This window comes from Stenella coeruleoalba (assembly GCF_951394435.1).
Source record: "Stenella coeruleoalba genome assembly, chromosome: 10".
Lineage (NCBI taxonomy): Eukaryota > Metazoa > Chordata > Mammalia > Artiodactyla > Delphinidae > Stenella > Stenella coeruleoalba.
Window position 1 is genome coordinate 5,140,757 of NC_137156.1, and position 21,497 is coordinate 5,162,253.

Here is a 21,497-nt window from a genome sequence, read left to right on the forward strand (position 1 = left end):
GCCGTAGTGCAGATGCAGACCCACAGAAGTTGAGATGGGCCTTGTCAGTCATCTAGGAGAAGCGGGTTCCAAGGGCAGGGTGGAGTTTGGTGGAGGAAGAGCACCATGCCTGGCCCTGCCCAAAGCAACATGCACTTGACCGTAGTGGAGGAAGTCCTCTTGGAAAGCTGCCCCCCTGCACTGTGAGAACAGGAGGCACTGAGAGGCAGCAGAGCAGTGGCTGCTGGTTTGGGAGGAGGTCTGCTGGGTCCAGGCGGGCTGCCCAGATGTGAATTCCTGTAGAGGAGGAGTTCTTAGGTTGGGTCCCCTCTGTGGTCCCCCGTATTATAGATTTGTGGACATAGTTCCATGTTGATAATATATGGACTTGCCCCAATATATTATGGGACACTGAAATCCAAATCACTAAAGAAAATGAGGTCAGCGTATCATGTATTAGTTTCCTGCTGCTGCTATAACAAATGATCACAAACTCAGTGGCTTAAAACAATGCACATTTATTACCTTATAGTTCTGTTGCTTAGAAGTCTGACAGGTGTCTCACTCTGCTAAAGTCAAAGTGTCGGCAGGGCTGGTCCCTTTCTGAGGCTTTAGGGGAGACTTTCCAGCTTCCAAAGGCTGCACACATTTCTTCAGCTTGGGTCCCTCCCTGTCTTCAAAGCCAGCAATGCTACGTCTCTCTGTGACATTGCTGGGAAGATTTCTCCACTTTTAAGGATAGTTGTGATTAGACTGGGCACATCCTGATAGTCTATCTTCACACCTAAAGGTCCTTGATTTCATCGTGCCTACAACGTCCCTTTAGTCGTAATTGCTAGCTTCCTTGTTTCATTAAGGGATGCAAAGTCTCTTTTGCATGTTCCCAGAATAGGGCATGGACATCTTGGGAGGCCATCACTGTGCCTATCACACCCCTGAGAGGGGCACTGAGGGCTGCTGTGACCTGAGGTACAACAGCCTGGCCTATACAGTCAGGGTATCTGGCTCTACCTAGTTCATGATTCCAGGTTTCCTAAGAGGCTTTTGCTTGTCTTACACTCTGCTAGTGTCAACTCACAGAGAAAGTGTGTCAGGGTAGCTAGGGGGAACCTACTGTATAGCACAGGGAGCTCAGCTTGGTGCTCCGTGATGACCTAGATGGGTGGGATGGGGTGGGGAGGGAAGTCCAAGAGGGAGGGGATACATGTATACATATAGCTGATTCGCTTCACTGTACAGCAGAAACTAACACAACATTGTAAAGCAATTTTACTCTAATTAAAAGAAAAGAAAAGAAAAAGTGTGTCAAGGTAGAAATAATACCATGACAGCAATGCATCAGTCATCATTATTAACAGTCCTGGAGACTGGGATATCTGAAGGCTGGCTGATTGATTGATTCCCCAATTCTTTACACAAAGGTTTTGAGATTGAATATATGCAATAAAATATAAATTAAAAATAAACAGGGCTTCCCTGGTGGCGCAGTGGTTGAGAGTCCGCCTGCCGATGCAGGGTACACGGGTTCATGCCCCGGTCCGGGAAGATCCCGTATGCCACGGAGTGGCTGGGCCCGTGAGCCATGGCCGCTGGGCCTGCGCGTCCAGAGCCTGTGCTCCGCAACGGGAGAGGCCACAGCAGTGAGAGGCATGCGTACCGCAAAAAAAAAAAAAAAAAAAAAAAAAACCAATTAAACCAGAATGTACGGAACAGATAAAGAACAACAGACGGATATGAAGCCAGTTAAGCACCGAGCTACAGCACCATGCTTTTGGAACTAAACTTCCTGGTAGCCAAAGCAAACAGGAACCTGGTCAGTTACATGATTTTCATTTTCATGCGATGAAAACACACCTGTTTCTAAGAAAAGCTTTTCCTAGTATGCCTGAAGTCTCAAAGGACGCTCTCATCCAAGTGGCACTAAGGGAAGCAGCAATCTTTTTAGAACAAATGGAAAAAGATGTTTCCTAGGACTGTTGAGGGCATAAAACACCAAAACACAACTCAGTAAAAGCAATTCTGTGAGGGCCAAGATAGCGTGTTCCAAGCAGCAGCTTTCTGGTAACAAACATGATCCAGGTTGTGACTCGATAAGTAATGAAATGAATATATAAACAACACGCACACAGAAAATGGAATAGAACATGATAGAATATGAAACTGGTGTTACTTCTGTGTGTGGGCATATAGGTATCTGATCAAGATGTAAAATGTGTTTTTACTGTGGGTTACTGCTAGAGGAATGACAGGATGGCACACATAACCCTTCAGAGATACAGGAGTCCTTACACACGCTCCTCCTAAGAGCTGGTCGGCAGATAGATTGAGATTATATCCTCTGAAAAGGGTCTGCAGTGCAAATATTGTTTCTTGCACTGGCTTTAGAATAGGATTTAGGGAAATCAGAACCAGGAAGGTGAGGAATAGGGTCAGAGCATCAGAGGAATGCCCAGGGAACTTGGGAAAACAAGGAAATAGGTGGTAAGGTTGACATCTTCTCTGGAAACCAAGGAGCTGGGGTTCCACCTGGTGGGACAGCCCTCTCACCTGTATGACCTGAATCCTAGTGAACCCAGACCCTTCCTCAGGAGATTGGTCAGTAACACCAATGTAAAGTACACTCAAGGTAATACTGTGCCCAAATCCAGGAGCTGACAGGTATGGTTCATAGTTCAGAGGGATCATGAGACAAGGGACTACAGTTATTTTCTTTTGGAATACTTAGAAATATTTTCCTAGAGTAGTAATTTTCTGCTTTACATAATTGTTGTTTTCTTACTTTTATGGCTATAGAACATAGCATGAAAATAAAAATAATTATATATATATATATATGAAGCTTCCTTCTGAGTATTTCTTTTTTTTTTTTTTTTTTTTTTTGCACTATGCGGGCCTCTCACTGTTGTGGCCTCTCCCGTTGCGGAGCACAGGCTCCGGACGTGCAGGCCCAGCGGCCATGGCTCACGGGCCCAGCTGCTCCGCGGCATGTGGGATCTTCCCGGACCGGGGCACGAACCCGTATCCCCTGCATCGGCAGGCAGACTCTCAACCACTGCGCCACCAGGGAAGCCCTGAGTATTTCTTTTTAAGTTAACAAACTTGTAATTTCAAAGGCTACCAAAATAATAAATTAGGTAAATGGGTTTTTTGTTTTTTGCTTTTGGCTGTGCTGGGTCTTCATTGCTGCGTGCGGGCTTTCTCTAGTTGCGGTGAGCAGAGGCTACTCTTTGCTGTGGTTCACAGGCTCTAGGTCCGTGGGCTTCAGTAGTTGTGGCACACGGGCTCAGCAGTTGCAGCTCACAGGCTACAGAGCACAGGCTCAGTAGTTTTGACGCACAGGCTTAGTTGCTCTGCGGCATGTGGGATCTTCCCGGACCAGGGCTTGAACCCGTGTCCTTTGCATTGGCAGGTGGATTCTTAACCACTGCACCACCAGGGAAGCCCAAACTAGGTAAGTGTTTTATGTAATATATATAGTGCTAAAGCGAAGTGGTATATGTTAGGATAGTATTTTAGTTTTTTTTTTTTTTTTTCGGTACGCGGGCCTCTCACTGTTGTGGCCTCTCCCATTGCGGAGCACAGGCTCCAGATGCGCAGGCTCACTGGCCATGGCTCACGGGCCCAGCTGCTCCGTGGCATGTGGGATCTTCCCAGACCGGGGCACGAACCCACGTCCCCTGCATCGGCAGGCGGATTCTCAACCAATGCGCCACCAGGGAAGCCAGTATTTTAGTTTTTAATCTTCAACTATTCTACAATAATGGTTAAAGGATATCTTCTATAATACTGGTTAGAGAATAGCTTTTTTAAAAAAATATATTTATTTGGCTGCGTTGGGTCTTCGTTGCTGCGCGCAGGCTTTCTCTAGTTGCAGTGCATGGGCTTTCTCCAGTTGTGGTGAGCAGGGGCTTCTCGTTGTGGTGGTTTCCCTTGTTGCAGTGGCTTCTCTTGCTGCAGAGCACAGGCTCTAGGTGCATGGGCTCAGTAGCTGTGGCACATGGGCTTAATTGCTCCACAGCACATGGGATCTTCCCAGACCAGGGCTCGAACCCATGTCCCCTGCATTGGCATGCAAATTCTTAACCACTGCACCACCAGGGAAGTCCAAATTAGGTAAATGTTTTATGTAATATATCGAGTGTTATAGTGAAGTGGTATATTTTAGGATAGTATTTTAGTTTTTAATCTTCAACTATCCTACAATAATGGTTAAAGGATATCTTCTATAATACTGGTTAAAGAATATCTTATTTTTTACGTGTATATGTATAACTGAATCACTTTGCTGTTCACCTGAAACTAACACATTGTTAATCAACTATAGTCCAATATAAAATAAAAATTAAAAAAGAATATCTTATTTTTATAAAAAGGTTCCTATTTTACAGAAGATGGGATCTAGGAGGAACTTGAGGGGTCAATCTTATTAGCCCCCTTGAACCCGGAATGTCAGTAGTGTTAACTGGACTCTTGCCTCTTCCCTCTGACCAAATACCTGCCTTTGGTGTACCTTACCAAGGCCTTACAGGACCAGGAGACAGTTTGCACTTGAAAGTTAAACATCCAGCTGGCTAGAGCCAGCAGGAAGGCAAAGCTGGGGTCCTGCCTCAGGATGGAGGAGGTCAGGAGGTTCCTGGAACAGCCAACAAGATCAGAATTGTGAAGAAGAACCAAAGGCAAGGGGTCAGAAGGACCACAGGAGCAGTACCTGAGAAAGCATGAGAGGAGGTGCAAGCCACCAAAGTTAACTCTGGCAGACCCAGTCTTCCTGGCCTAGAGTTCCTTGGAGAATGAGGAGCGAGCCTTCTAGAGCACACTTCGGCATTTCAAAACCAAAGAACAAAACTAAAGCCCTTTTTACTTTGGAAAATTCCAGAACACATACAAAAGTAGAGAGAGTAGTATGACGAACCTCCATGTAACTTCAACAATTATCGACATTTTTCCAGTATTTTTTCATCCGTCTCCAACTTCCCACCCCCCACTCTCACTCTCTGACCTTTTAAATTTCTTGGAGTATTTTAAAGCAAAGCTAGCCATCATGTCAGTTCACTCATAAACACTTCTCAGTATGTATCACTAACAGACAAGGGCTTTTAAAAACACAATGATACCACTGTCACATCTATTAAAATGTGTCCCCTGCATTAGCGGTTTTCTGCTGCTACCTCACGAATACCTTTGTGAAGTGGGTGTGTTCAAGCCAGGATCTACACACGATGCGTCTGCTTGATTTGTCTCAAGTCTCTAACCTCTGAGTCTAGAACAGCTCTTCCGCTCTTCTCCCTCCCCTTCCTTGTGCCAATTGTTATGGGTTAGAATTTCTCACGTTCTGGATTTTTATCATGGTCAACTTAATACGGTTCTTTATCCTGTCAGCTGGTCGTGTGGTCTAGAAGCTTGCTTTAAGAACAGGCGGTTCAGGTGAGAACACCTCACGCGCAGTGCCCCGTTCCCTCCTGCATCCCGTCAGTGGCATGTCTCACCTTTCGTGCGGTTGAGGCAGACGAGGGAGCTCTGGTGTTGGTCATTAACGGGTTCCTATGAGCCTTGAACTTACAGGTTTTGGCAGCCATTGTAATTGCCTGGATTCCTTATTTTATTCAGGGATGCAAAATGTAATTTTCTGCAGGTGTGTCTTCTCTTGCTTTTAATAGCTTACATTCTTCCATGAAGACCTCTCCCTCATCAATTATTTGGTTTCTCTGAGATACGGTTTGTACAAGAAAGTCTGCAGCACATGTTAAAAGCGACACAGTGTGTCTGAGCGCTTCCGTTTGTGTCCTTTTCCTCACTCCAGCTTCCCACCCGGGGAAGATCAAGGTCCACTCCCATCCTTTTTATGCCTGAAGCACTGAAACTGGTGATGGAGCCAGAGCTTACTGCATGCCCTCCTCTCATCCGCCCACTAACAGTCCGGTCACCGTCCTCTGTGCTTCTCCCACCAGGACGCCATCGGTTCCTCCTCTGATCTCCTCCGTTGGATGCTTGTCACTGTATATCTCTTTTTAAAAAATGTTCCCTTTAGTCCTCGTAAATAATTACCTATGTATTGCATCTACTTTTCTAGATTCCTTGGAAGCAGGACTCATGTTTTTTTTTTTAATAAATTTATTTTATTTATTTTTGGCTGCATTGGGTCTTCTTTGCTGTGCGTGGGCTTTCTCTACTTGTTGTGAGCAGGGGCTACTCTTCATTGAGGTGGCTTCTCTTGCTGCGGAGCACGGGCTCTAGGCGCGTGGGCTTCAGTAGTTGTGGCTCACGGGCTCTAGCGCGCAGGCTCAGCAGTTGTGACTCACGGGCTCTAGAACGCAGGCTCAGCAGCTGTGGCGCAAGGGCTTAGTTGCTCCGTGGCACATGGGATCTTCCCGGACCAGGGTTCGAACCCGTGTCCCCTGCATTGGCAGGCGGATTCCCAACCACTGCGCCACCAGGGAAGCCCAGGGCTCATGTTTGATTTATCTTTCTATCTTCATAGTGACTAGCCCTGCTTAACCTTTCTGTGGGAAGTCAACAATTACGTATTTAATGAAAAAAATGAACAAATTAGAAAAGAAGAAACCTTTAAGCCCTCACCACGTTGGACTTTTTTTTCTCTCTTAAAGATGAATGGGTATGTAATGAATTTAGTACAGAATGCCGATTTTAATTAATTTATCATTAATTATTAATTAATTTTAATTATTTATTTATTTAGTTTGCCAGACTGCTCGGCTCGCAGGATCTTCGTTCCCCGACCAGAGACTGAACCTGAGTCCTCGGCAGTGAAAGCCCTGAGTGCCAACCACTGGTCTGCCAGGGAATTCCCTGATTTTTAATAATTCAGAAATATGATAATAGACTTCTCCATTAAAAAATAAATTATGTTAACCACTTTTTAATTAAGGTGGGATCCAAATGGGCTGTAACTCTCTAGATACCAAGATATTTTTATGTTCTTCCCATGTATTTTTCCTGTTTTATCTGCCTTTATCTTAAATTTTCCAGCTTTATTGAGATATAGTTGATATAACACTGTGTAAGTTTAAGGTATACAACGTGTTGATTTGATACACTTATATATTGCAAAATGATTACCACTATAGCTTAGCTAACACCTCCATCCCCTCACATAATTACCATTTTCCTTGTGATGCCTTTATCTTTAGATGCCATCTAAAGTATGAGTGCCATTTTCCAAAGCACATCCCTTAATCATGATTGCTGTAAGACTAGTGGTAGCATATGCAACAATATAAATGTGCCCCATCCACTATGAAAAACTGCACATATTTGAAAATTTCTGCATTTTGAAAGAAAAAAAATCTGATTAAACAGAAATCAGGTGGGACAATATTTAAAATTTCAAAACCTGAAAATGCAAACTTCAATTGTATATTTTTGTGGGTGAATAATGCTGCTACTATGCCAGTGTGTGACCATTTCAATGAGCAAAATTTTTGAAGGTTGATAATTTCCTGAACTTGTTAATAAAATGGTGTTGTATATAAAAATGCTAGCAAAGCAACGAAAGGTGTTTCTTACCAAGAAATCAAGCTCTTCATTTAGGTTGTGGTACTGATCCAGTTTGGCTCCCAGTAAGACAGGTACCTCTCCGACATTCTTGGCTTCATTTGAATCCAAGTCTGTAACCTGAGATGAAACATATTTGTACTCACTTCCAGTATGTTCACACTCCTTGGAACATTTGACAATGAATATGTTATTAGTTTAACCATCAGAGAGATCTCCAGTGGTTTCAATAACAGATGTGTAGAACTTGGAGTCAGAATGACTTCAATGTTAAGTATCTAAAATTGTATTTTTGTATGTTAAAGACAGTACATAGTGAATGTTTAACTCACCTCTGTAACCTGATCTTGAAATGATTTTTCATTAGCAATTAACTCTCTGAAAGCTGTGATTCTGTCTTTATGTTTCAGTAGCTAAGGAAAAAAGCATTTTCTATTTCAGAGGAGAGGAAATAAAACTACATTCCGTAACATTTATAATAAAGTCACCAAACCATGCACAGTCCAATCCCTGGTCTCCAAAGGTGTCTTGTTTTTAAAGCTCTTGTGTAGCAGAGAGTTCACACAGCAGGCCTGAGACTGCTGTCCTTAGAAAGGCCTGCTCGCCAGACTGCCCTCTGACTGGCATCTAGGAACTTGGATTGTGGGAGGGTTTCCATCATTTCCTGATATGAAGGCTCACTGTGCCTAACCTATTTGTACAAAGAACATTTATGCTGAACACCCCTGTCCTTCGGGAGGGTCTGGAATTTTGGTACGTGGCAGGCAGAGGGCACCTACCCAACCAGCCTCCAATCAAAACCCTGGACACTCAGTCTCCAATAAGCATCCCCGGGAACAGTTCACGCATGCTGCACAGGTCACTGCTGGCAAAAGGGAAGTGCACCCTGTGTGACTCACTGGGAAAGGACTCTTGGAAGCTTGGATCTGGTTTCCTCTGGACTTCGCCCTACGTGCTTTTTCCCTTTACTGATTTTGCTCTGTATCCTCTCACGGTAATAACACATCATAGCTGTGAGAACAACTATGTGCTGAGTCCTGTGAGTCCAGTAAACCATTAAACCTGAGTGTGGGCTTGGGATCTCCAGAGAGCTTATCCTAATATTCAATTGTTTTTACAGCCAGGCTATTAAAATTCTTCTTTAAAGAAAAAAAGTTAGCCAACTTTTTCTAGATGCAATTTATAGTCATTTCTTCTTTGTTCATTTGTTTGTTCCATGTAATAACAATAAATCGTAACATTCAATATTCTAACTCCTCCAAATATTAGTGAAGGCTGCACAGAATATATATATTTTTTTTACTATGAACACTTTCCAAAAAAGAGGAAAAACTTTAATGGACGCCCATGTAACTATTATCCAGTTTCAACTACTAACAGTTAACGGTCAGCCTTGTATCGTTAATACCCCAGCCACTTCCTCCTCCCTGCAACTCCCTTCACTGAATCAAATTACACGCATCATATTATTTCATCTGCCAGTATTACAGGAATGACACAGAAATTTACCAAGAGAACATAAATATCTGAAATGGTATTTTTGTAACATCCTGCTCGAATCCTCAACTGGGCTTATTTCTGAAGACTAGTTTAAGAAGTGGAGGCCAGTAATTTCTTTGCATGTCTGTTTATTCCTTAGTCCTTTTCTCTAGAGGTTAGCTAAGAGACAGAGATTCCGCAGAATACCTGCAACAAATTTTCTAGCCACCTCAGTTCAGAGAAGTCATTTCCTGATAATGCAGCACTGAAATTGAATCCCAGATTTAAATACATTTTTATTCCTTCAGCCAGATAAATTAGTCACTTCTGTATTCCTTTCAGATTAAAAGCACACACCTTCACGTCCTGTTACCACTTTCTCTGTATAACTGACTCTCTTCATTCTCTCTCTCCATCTCTGCACCACTACATCAAGAAAAGAATGATTGAAGAAATTCCAAGAGCCTCTTCCCTTACCTTTGTCCCACTTGAGAAATAAAATTTGTTTTCAATGTATTCAATATTCCAAGTGATAAAGTTTGTAATCACTATAGAAATGTCAAAATACTCTCTTCTTCAGGAATCAGTAGTACCATACAAAAGTGAAAAAATAATCATACCAGTTTTTTGGTAGATGAATGAGATTTTCTAATACATACTTATGTTATAAAACAAGTCAAATGTTGAACAGTGTATCTCCTTAGTGAGGGCCAAAGTAAAGCTAATCTTGTCCCCAAAAATAATTCTTTTAAAAAAATCCAAAATTTTAGGAGCCTCTTTATACTTTTACATGACCTTTTTCTTGTCTTTTTTTCACTAAAAATGATACAATTTTTAGAATGAAGAATACATACAGTACCTCTTTATCTAATTTTTTCTTTTTAAGATGAAAACTCTTCAATTTTTGTAGCATGATATCATTAACTTTCTCACTCTCTTTGAAATGTCTGGCATCGGGATTGGTGATGTCCTAAGGGTAACATTTTGAGAAGCTATATTAAAAAGTTATCAGTAAAGCTAAAAGGAGGAAGGAAAGAACACAAATGAAATAAATCTCCCTTCCAAAATAAGTGGCTAAACAAAAGGAGATAAAATCATATTGAACTCAATTCTTCAATTACTCATCATAAGCCATCTAATAAAGAGTTAATGTGGAAAGAATTCATATAGATTCACACTTGTATGTAAATTGTTATTGGGACAAATTAGTATAATCACTGGGAAGTTAGTAACTACACATGCTTATATACTTATACATACATCTGCTCTTAGCCTAGTCAGTTTACAAATCCAAATTTTAGACAAATTGTTATACCTGACACCAGAACAATCAGACATCCTCAACAATACTGAAACTCTAGATATTTCAGTGGCACCCACATTCCACAAGAATGAAGATACTTGTACCAATATAACCTAAGGGTCAAAAGTGCATGCATTACAGTCAGACTACTTGGGTTTGTATCTGAGCTGTCTGTCACTTAACCATCTGAGTTCTGTCACTTAACCACTCGACTTTGGACAAGAAACTCAATAATTCAGAGCCTTGGTTTGTTTTTCCGTGTTAGAAAAAGAAAAGTCTGATAATGTAAAAAATGGTGTAAGACTTGAATGAGATAACCCATGAAAAGCAGACTCAACTTAAATGCCTCCAAGGACAGGTTGGGAAGTCAGCAAATAGTTTTTGAGTGCCTGGTAAGGGCTTACCCTGCATTAGGCAGAGGGCATCTGACATATCGAGTCTCTGATCTTGAAGGCTTAAGCAAACAGATATTTGTTTGGCCTGGGATGAGATCTACTAAGAAGAGGGCTGATGACTCACTCCCTGACTGAGAGGTCTTGTAGAGAAGCAGCAGCCAGCAAATAAGCCTGAGAAAGAACAGCAGCCTCCAGTGAGACGAGAAAAGCCAAGCAAATATGATAAGAAAGCAGATGTCTGAAGGGGCAAGGTGGGGTGGAAAAGGTTACAGCAAAGAGTTTGTGCCATATTCAAATTCAAATATTAAAGACAAAACTTCAGGTGGATGCAGTCTATGGGCCACCACTTTGTGATCACTGCTAAAAATGCTTAGCTTGGTTTCCAGCATTCAATAAATGCTAGTGTGCAGCAAATTTTAGCTAAAAGAAAGTAGGAAAAAAGGTTGTGTTGGATCAGGAACATCGCAAACTCATGTCCCCAAATTTTGGCTCAGAGGAGTGCACTGAAGCTCAAAGAAATGTACAGTGATCAGAGGGAAGAGGAAGAAAGACAGCTCAATAACTGAGAAGCTATCAAGCATCATATATGCCCTTAAAAGGTTCTCTCATTCAAATGTAGTGTTTGCAACCTCCCAGCGCAGCAGCAAATATCATTTCAACTAAGGATGAAAAACGAAAACTTACTTGGCCAGGTCACACAGCAGTGAGGTGGTGAAGCCATGCCTTGAATTCACCAGACACTAACTTCATTTTTCATTCTACTAATTAACGTACACAGCTCTGCACTGCCCGACCCCTGCCCCAAAGCTGTATTTTTAGATCGGGTAAACAGCTCATTTGTGTGAACAATCTCTCATCACAGGCTGCCCTGAAGCACAAGACTATTACTCTGAGGAAGTTTTCCTGAAATGTGGAAAGCACTGAGGGAAGGGTTTTGCCTCAAGTTTTTATTTTTTTAATCTTATCATATTATCTTACTATAGATTTGTGGGAATTAGGTGTTGAAGAAAGAAGCAGTGGGAAGAAGGAAGGGCTGATTGGTTGGTTTAAAGATCTGTATTTTTACTTCCATTTTTTTTCTTTCACAACTTAATTGTCCAACCTTGATATTTCTTCTCCCAGTAAAAAATATGATTTTTTATAATTACCTGGCACATGAGAAGTCGTACCATCAGAGCCAGAAGACTGCGAATTTTGGAAGTCAGCTGTGAAGTTCTCTTCACGTCTGGGGGATTCGGGCTCTCTCCTTCACAAGGTGAGTGATTCAGGAACAAATTAGAATGTATCATCTTTGCATCCTACATGTACACAATTCAGATTTGTCACAATAAAGACAAAGAATCTGGATTACTTTTTAGGTAAAATGCTGAATAAAATACTACTCTTAAAAACTCAGAGCAGTGGTTCTCAAACTTTTTGATTCTCAGGATGCCTTCATACTCTTAAAAATTAATGAGGATCCCCAAAACTTTTTGTTTACTAGGTTATAACTATCAATACTTATTGTATTAGAAATTACAATATTTATATTTATCAGTTATATCAATATTTATTGTATTGAAATTACAACTGAGAACATTCAAAAATATTTGTTTACTAATTCAAATAACAATAAATCTATTATGTGTCAATGTAAGTAACAATTTAATACAAAGTTGGCACATTTTCCAAAATGAAAAATTAGTGAAAAGAGTGGCAGTGTTTACACTTTTTGCAAATATTTTTAATGCTAGCTTAATAGATGATAGCTGGATTCTCATATGTGCTTCCCACATTCCATCAGCCCTGAAAAGCAATTACACCACCACATGTCACATAGCTTCTGGAAAACTCCACTGTACACTTGTGAAAGAATGAGAGTGAAAAAGGCATTAATGTCTTCGTACTTATTACCATGAAAATGCTTTTGACCTCAAAGATACTCCCAGAACACACTTTGGGAAAATGGACCTAAAGGTAATGAAAAGCAAAACTAAAAGCAGAGTAAAGAAATTGATTAGTCAAGATAGAACAAGGAACTTCATTGCTTTTTAAAGAAGAAAGCTCAAGAAAAAAATTGTATACTGGATAAACTTCTGCACAGTTACAGTAATTTACTCAGCATTTACTAATTCAAAACTTGCCATGATTTGACTAACAGCTAAACTAAAGGTCATCTTTGTTTAGGTTAGTGGTTCTCAAAGTGTGATCCCTGGACCAGAAGCATCAGTGAGATCCAGAATCTTCTTAGAAATGCACATTCTCAAGCCCCACTGCACACCTACTGAATCAGAAAATCTGGGTGGACCCCAGCAATCTGCATTTTCACAGCTGATGCTGATGAATGCTAAAGTTTGAGAACCACACTGGCTTAGATAGTCCTTCCTTCTTTCTGGAGAAAAGATCACAGAGAGAATTTTTTAGTAAGAGAACAATATTTTTCTGAGTCATTAAAAATAATAGAATTATTTACTTGCAAGCAATACTTATACTGATTACAGATTCATGAAAGAGAGTCCCCTAAGGACATCTTCAAGCAACAGCTCAGCTCAGCCTAAGTTATTACGACAAATATAAAAATAAACATACATTTTTGTAGTTTAGATTAGCCTTCTTTCTAAGTAGTCAGAGTTAATAAGATTGCATACTATAAATACTTTAAGGCAGGCCTACAAAACTGAAATAGAACAGATATGCTCTGGCTTGTGAAGATTATCACTACCAGGCCATGCTTCTAGGCTGTCTGCCAAAAAAGCCATTTGAACTGCAAATACAAAATTACAGCCTTTCCGGACACATTGATATGAGGCTCTCATGTCGTTTTTAATGAATGTTAAGTAGATATATCATGATGATCATTTTGCTATACAAATATCAAATCTTTATGTTGTATACCTGAAACTAATATAATGTTATATGTCAACTACATCTCAATAAAAATGTTTATAACGTTACAAAATTACTATGTGATACAATACAGGTTTGTTTTACCTTGTAAACCAAATATTCAATTGAATTATTTAGTTTGTTGAATAGGTAGATGTGGTATGAAAAGACTGCGACCCCCACTTAGAAAATTCTTTTCTCAAAGGATGCTCCGGATGATTGGTCATAGGAACCCACAAAATTCCCACATTAATTTTCACCACTACCAAAATAATCACAAGAAGCCAAGAATGGCTGTTGTTTAATGTGAGTACCCAAGAACCAAAGAAACTTCTCCAAACCTGTGGTGCATTTTCCTTTCTCTCTTTTTTGTTAATGACTCTCTACCAACAAATTTGTATATGGGCCATGCCCAAACATGCATCAGAAGACTACTAGAAACTCCTGAAATTCTGCATTAGAGATTCTGAATTTGTGATAATACCTTTGCCATATCTGACTCTGTTCCTTCCTCTAAGTTCTCCTTGCGTTGAGCTGTCTCACATTGAAGAACATAATTTTGCTCCTCACTCCTTGCAACCTGCTGCTGAAGTTTTGAGTTTTCATTTTTCACTTTGTTGATCTGCTGCTGGAGTTCTGTATTCTTAGCCTTTTCATTGTCGGATATGAACTGCAAATTTTGAACTTGAGCGACCAATTTCTCAAGTCTAGATTTCAGTTTCTGTCTTTCATCCAGGTTTTCCTTTTCACGTTTCTGAAATTCCTCCTGTAAAGACAGGAACTCTTGTTCTCGGGTCTCTTTTTCCTTTTTCAACAAGTCCAGAGCAGAAGTGGTGGCCTTTTCCAGTTCTCCTTTGAGTTGCTGCAGCCTCTCTACCTCTTCTTCTTTCTTGCTTAAGGCTCTGTCCATCTCCATGCACTGATTTGCAGCTTTATTTTTTTGTTGCATTTCAGTCATGTACCTTTCCCGTAGACTAACATAATTGCCCTTGATCTTCTTAAACTCTAGCTGTAAGGTTTCCTTTTCATTCCTGGATTCCTGAAGATGTTTTTGGGTGTTAACTAAAATCTCATGCAAATTCTGCAATGTCTTCTGTGTATCATTCTTCTCTAGCATTACTCTGTATTTGTCTTCAATTAATTCTTCAACATTCTCCTTTAGCTTATTGATGATGTCCACGAACACGTGCTCTTTAGTTGTCTTCTTCTGCAGTTCTTCAACCTTCTTCTCTAAATACATGTTACGACGCTGTAGGTCTTGGATCAGAGTTTGCTGCTCTTTGTTAGTATGCTTTAATTTTCGTAGGACTTCGTTTAAAGCCATGTCCTCTTCCAGAGGCTGTGAGCTTTCCAAGCTCTGCTCTCTGTCGGGTGTCATGCAGTCCTCCCAAGATGCTCCACCACTCCAAGAAATGCCTGTCGGAGACCAAGTTGAGACAATCTCTGGACTCTCCCTCCCCTCCACTGCGACTTCCTTTTGGTGCCTGACTGACATCTCAGGAATATCCGTAGAATTCTGTATTCCTTTTGAAGAACGTGCAATCTGTAAATTATAGTAAATAAAATAAGTATGAAAGAGTAGAAAGGTCATGAGCTTTGAGGTCTGGCCTTGAATCCAAGATCCCTAGTTTGGTATTCTCTGTTCTAAAATAACAATGACAACATCTACTTCCAATACTGATGTCTAATTAACAAAAATACTTAAGTATTGATTGCTGAATGTATGTACAGCACCTAACAGCACAGCAGAGCACAAACAGTAGGTATATGATAGAGATATATATTACACTTACTTTTACAGAGGAAAAATTAAACTTGGGTACTCTCACCATTTTCTATGACACAAACTTTTCTGAATACATATAACTTTCTTTGACTTCAAGTGAATTAAAACAGATTGGTCCATCACCTTAGTCTGCAAAGTCTTTTTTAAAAGTTTATTTTCTATTGAGGTAACACTGGTTTATAACATTATGTACGTTTCATGTGTACAACATTATATTTCTACTTCTGTATACCCTACAGCATACTCACCACCAAATATTTAGTTTCCATTCATCACCATACAGTTCATCCCCTTTATCCATTTCACTTATTCTGTTCATTTATTTTGAGTTTTTTCCATGTATGAGTGAAATCATATATTTGTCTTTCCCCATCTGACTTACTTCACTTAGCATAACACCCTCAAGATCCACCCATCCATGTTGCTGCACATGGCAAGATTTCATCTTGTTTATATGACAGTAATATTCTATTGTAAACATATAAAACATTCTCTTTATCCATTCATCCATTCACAGGCACTTAGGTTGCTTCCATATCTTGGTTATTGTAAATAATGCTGTGATGAACATAGGGGTGCATATCTCTTTTCAAATTAGTGTTTTCGTATTCTTTGGGTAAATACCCAGAAGTGGACTAGCTGGACCGTATGGTAGTTTTATTCTTTATTTTTGAGGAATCTTCATACTGTTTTCCATAGTGGCTGCACCAATTTACATTCCCACCAACAGTATAGGAGGGTTCCCTTTTCTCCACATCCTCTCCAGCATTTGTTTTTTGAATTTTATTTATTTTTTTGTACAGCAGGTTCTTATTAGTCATCCATTTTATGCACATCAGTGTATACATGTCAATCCCAATCACCCAGTTCATCCCACCACCCCACCCCCACCACTTTCCCCCTTGGTGTCCATATGTTTGCTCTCTACATCTGTGTCTCAATTTCTGCCCTGCAAACCAGTTCACCTGTACTATTTTTCTAGGTTCCACATATGTGCGTTAATATACGATATTTGTTTTTCTCTTTCTGACTTACTTCACTCTGTATGACAGTCTCTAGATCCATCCACATCTCTACAAATGACCCAGTTTCGTTCCTTTTTATGGCTGAGTAATATTCCATTGTATCTATGTACCATATCTTCTTTATCCATTCGTCTGTCGATGGGCATTTAGGTTGCTTCCATGACCTTGCTATTGTAAATAGTGCTGCAATGACCATTGGGGTGCATGTGTCTTTTTGAATTATGGTTTTCTCTGGGTATATGCCCAGTGGTGGGATTGCTGGGCCATATCTCTCCAGCATTTATTATTTGTAGACTTTTTGATGATGGCCATTCTGACTGGTGTGAGGTGATAACCTTGTTGTGGTTTTGATTTGCATTTCTCTAACAATTAACAATGTTGAGCATCTTTTCATGTGCCTGTTGGCCACCTGCACATCTTCTTTGGAAAAATGTCTATTCAGCTTCTCTGCCCATTTTTTAATTGGATTTTTTTGTTGTTGAGTTGTATGAGCTCTGTATATATTTTGCATATTAACCCCTTATTGGATATATGATTTGCAAATATCTTCTCCCATTCGTCAGGTTGTCTTTGTATTTTGTGGATAGTTTCCTTCACTGTGCAAAAGCTTTTTAGTTTGATGAGGTCCCATTTGTTTGTTTTTGCTTTTGTTTCCCTTGCCTGAGGACACATATCCAGAAAGATATTGCTAAGGCCAATGTCAAGGAGTATACTGCCTATGATTTGTTCTACAAGTTTTATGGTTTCAGGTTTAACATTCAAGTCTTTAATGCATTTTGAGTTTTGTGTATGGTGTGACATAGTGGTTTCTTTTTTTCTTTTTTTTCTTTTTTTTTGCATGTGGCCATTCAGTTTTCCCAACACCATTTATTTTTATTTTTATTTTTTTGCGGTATGCAGGCCTCTCACTGTTGTGGCCTCTCCCATTGTGGAGCACAGGCTCTGGACACGCAGGCTCAGTGGCCATGGCTCACTGGCCCAGCCACTCTGCGGCATGTGGGATCTTCCCGGACCGGGGCATGAACCCGTGTCCCCTGCATTGGCAGGTGGACTCTCAACCACTGCGCCACCAGGGAAGCCCCCAACACCATTTATTGAAGAGACTATTGTTTCTCTATTGTACATTCTTCACTCCTTTGTTATAAATTAATTGTCCATACATGTGTGGGTTTATTTCTGGGCTCTGTTCCATTGATCTATGTAACTATTTTTCTGCCAATATCATGCTGTTTTGATTACTATAGCTTTGTAATATAGTTTGAAATCTGGGAGTGTGATACCTCTACCTTTGTTCTTTTTTCTTAGGATTGCTTTGTTTCTTTGGGGTCTTTTGGGATTCCACATAAATTTTAGAATTGTTTGATCTATTTCTGTATAAATATCCTTGGGATTTAATAGGGACTGAATATTTGATAGGGACTGAATAATAGGCATTGAATATGTAGATTGTTCTAGGTAAATGTTAATTTTTCTACTCTATTAGCATGGAGCATCTTTCCATTTATGTCTTCTTCAGTCTTTTTCAACAATGTCATAGTTTTCAGTGTACAGATCTTTCACCTCCTTGGTTAAATTTATTCCTAGGTAGTTAATCTTTTTGTTGCAATTGTAAATGAGATTTTCTTAATTTCCCTTTCTGCTAGCTGATTGTTAGCATATATAGGTACACCACAGATTTTTGTATGTTGGTTTTGTACCCTGCAACTGTATTCATTTATTATTTGACAGGTTTTTTTGTGAAGTCTTTAGAATTTTCTATCTATAAAATCATGTAATTTGCAAATAGTGAGAGTTTTACTTCTTCCTTTCCAATTTGAATGCTTTTCGTTTCTTTTTCTTGCCTAATTGCTCTGGCTAGGATTTCCAATATTATGTTGAATAAGAGTGGCAAGAGTGTGCATTCTCATCTTGTTCCTGATTTTAGGGGGATAGCTTTCAGGTTTTCAAATTTGAGTATGATGTTAGCTGTGGGTTTATATAGCTTTTATTATATTGAGGTATGTTCCTTCTATAGTAATTTTATTGAGAGTTTTTATCATAAGTGGGGGTTGAATGTTGTTAAATGCTTGTCTGCATCTATTGAGATGATCATACAGTTTTTATCCTCCATTTTGCTAATGTGATGTATCCCATTGATTGATTTGCAGATGTTGAACCATCCTTGCATCCCTGGAATAAATCCCACTTGATCATGGTGTATGATTCTTTTCCTGTATTGTTGTATTTGGTTTGCTAATATTTTGTTGAGGATTTTTGCATCTATGTTCATCAAAAATATTGGCTTGCAATTTCTTTTTCTGTGTGCTGTCTTTGTCTGACTTTGTTATCAGAGTAATGTTGGCCTCATAGATTGAGTTAAGAAATGTTCTCTCCTCTTCAAGTTTTTTGAAGAGTTTGAGAAGAATAGGTATTAAATCTTCTTTGAATGTTTAATAGAATATATCAGTGAAGCCACCTGGTCCTGAACTTTTTTGGGGGGGAAGGTTTTGATTACTGTTTCAATCTCTTTACTAGTGATTTGTCTATTCAGATTTTCTAGTTCCTTTTTTAAAAATTTATTTATTTTTATTATTTTTTGGCTGCATTGGGTCTTCGTTGCTGCACACAGGCTTTCTCTAGGGGCGGCGAGCAGGGGCCACTCTTTGCTGCGGTGTGCGGGCCCCTCACTGCAGTGGCTTCTCCTGTTGCAAAGCTTGGGCTCTAGGTGTGCGGGCTTCAGTAGTTGTGGCATGCAGGCTCAGCAGTTGTGAATCGCGGGCTCCAGAGTGCAGGCTCAGCACTGTGGCTCATAGCTTAGATGCTCCACAGCATGTGGGACCCTCCCAGACCAGGTATCAAACCCATGTCCCCTGCATTGGCAGGCGGACTCCCAACCACTGTACCACCAGGGAAGTCCTTCTATTTCTTCTTGATTCGTCTTCGAAGGTTGTATGATTCTAAGGATTTGTCCATGTCTCCTAGGTTGCTGATGTATAGCTGTTCTTAGTATTCTCTTATAATCATTTGTATTTCTGTGATATCTGCTGTTAATAGTCTCTTTTGTTTCTGATTTTATTTAGCAGAGTGCTCTCTCTTTTTTTCTTAGTGAGTCTAGCTAAAGGTTTGTCAATTTTGTTTATCTTTTCAAAGAACCAGCTCTTAGTTTCATTGATCTTTTCCATTGTCTTTTTAGTCTATTTCATTTACTTCCACTCTGATCTTTATTATTTTTTTCCTTCTACAGACTTTGGGCTTTGTTTGTTCTTCTTTTTCTTGTTCCTTTACGTGTAAGTTTGGATTGTTTGAGGGCTTTTTTCTTTCTTTCTTTTTTTGGCTGCACCGTGCAGCTTGTGGGATCTTAGTTCCCGAACCAGAGATTGAACCCGAGATCAAACCCATGCCCTCTGCAATGAAAGCATGGAGTCCTAAACACTGGACCGCCAGGGAATTCCCTGAGATTTTTCTTTTGTCTTGAGGTAGGCCTGCATTGCTATAAACTTCTTTTAAGAGCTGCATCCCTATATGTAGTATTTTTATCTTCATTTGTCTTCAGGTAACTTTTTATTTCTCTGTTGATTTCTTCATTGACCCAATAGTTGTTCATAGCATGTTGTTCAGTCATGAACATTATCTGTGATTTTTCCAGCTTTCTTCTCCTAGTTGATTCCTAGTTTTATACCATTGTGCTCGATATGATTTCAATCTTCCATTTATTGAGACTTTCTTTGTACCAACATATGGTGTATCCTTGCTAAAACTTCATGTGCACTTGAGAATGTGTACTTTGTTGCATTTAGACAGCATGTTCTGTACAAATTTATCAAATACCTCTGGTCTAATGTTTCATTTAAGGCTGATGTTCCTTTGTTGACTTTCTGTCTGGATGATCTATCCATTGGTGTAAGTGGGTGTTAAAGTCCCCTACTATTATTGCGTTGCTGTCAATTTCTCCCTTAGGTCCATTAATAATTGCTTTATATATTTTGGTGCTCCTATGTTAGGTGCATACCTATTAATAAATGTTACATCTTCTTCATGAATTGTCCCCTTTATTATTTTTATATGTCCATCTTTGTCTCTTGTTACCTTTTTTGGCTTGGAGTCTATTTTGTCAGATATGAATATAGATACACTTTCTTTTAGCTCCCATTTGCTTGGAGTATCATCTTCCATCCCTTCATTTTGAGCCTGTTTATCTTTAAAGCTGAGGTGAGTCTCCTGGAGGGAGTATATAGTTGGGTCTTGTTTTTCATATATACATTTTTTGTGGGAGGAGGGTCTTGTCTTTTAATCCATCCAAACACTCTATGTCTTTTGATTGGTGAATTAAATCCATTTACTTTTAGGATGATTATTGACAGATGAGGACTTGGTACTGCCATTTTATCTTTTGTTTTCTGATTGCTCTCTATCTCCACTGTTTCTTTTTTGTGTTTTTGTCTATTTTTTTTTTGGTGGTTTTCTATGATGTTCCTCTTTTTTATGTTTCATGTATTTGCTCTAGATTTATGTTTTGTGGTTACCATGAGGTTTGTATAAAACATCTCATAGATAAGACAGTCTTTTTTCTGCTGATGGCATCTTATCTTCATTTGCCTATACAGGTTCTGTCCTTTTCCTCTTCCCCTCTTGTTTTTGTTGTCTCAAATTATCCTTATTTATGTTGTGAGTCTGTTACCAAATTGAAGTAGGTATCGTTATTTTTTCTGCTTTTTTTCTCCCTTGATATTTCTGCTATATTACAGTGTTAACAATCTATTCTAACACAGAGTTGCAATTTTCTGATTCTATTTATCACCTTACTCGAAATTTTGTGTACTTTTCCTTTTTGTTTTTGGCATAAGAGCTCCTTTCAACATCTCTTGTAAAGCACGTCTAGTGTTGATGAACTCCTTCAGCTTTTGTCTGAGAAACCCTTTATTTCTCCTTCATATGTGAATAATAACTTTGCTGGATAAAGTATTTTTGGCTGACAGTTTTTAATCTTTCAGTATTTTGAGTATGTTATTCCACTCCCTCCTGGCCTATAGAGTTTCAGCTGAAAAATCTGCTGAGAGCCTAGTGGGGGTTCCTTTGTAGGTAACCATCCTTTTTTCCCTAGTTGCCTTTAAAATTCTTTGCCATTGACTCTTTTTTTTTGTATTTTTGATAAAATTTGTATTAGTTTCCCTTAA

The 21,497-nt window shown here is 39.5% G+C and overlaps 1 protein-coding gene across 12 annotated transcripts in view; it reads right to left on the bottom strand.

Annotated features, from left to right (window-relative positions):
* CAGE1 (cancer antigen 1) overlaps positions 1–21,497 on the bottom strand; it is a 44,236-nt gene that overhangs the window by 14,236 nt on the left and 8,503 nt on the right. For 6 of the 12 annotated variants that reach the window (XR_013830205.1, XR_013830206.1, XM_079934412.1 and 3 more), the window contains 5 exons: positions 14,018–15,076; positions 11,817–11,966; positions 9,830–9,940; positions 7,824–7,904; positions 7,504–7,611 (listed from right to left, as the gene is read on the bottom strand). Coding sequence is in view for 10 of the 12 variants with exons in the window: in XM_079934410.1 (XP_079790536.1) it covers positions 7,504–7,611; positions 7,824–7,904; positions 9,830–9,940; positions 11,817–11,966; positions 14,018–15,076 (1,509 nt within the window). In the remaining 2 variants the exon portion in view is untranslated. The other 6 variants (XM_079934413.1, XM_079934407.1, XM_079934406.1 and 3 more) reach the window with 5 other exon arrangements.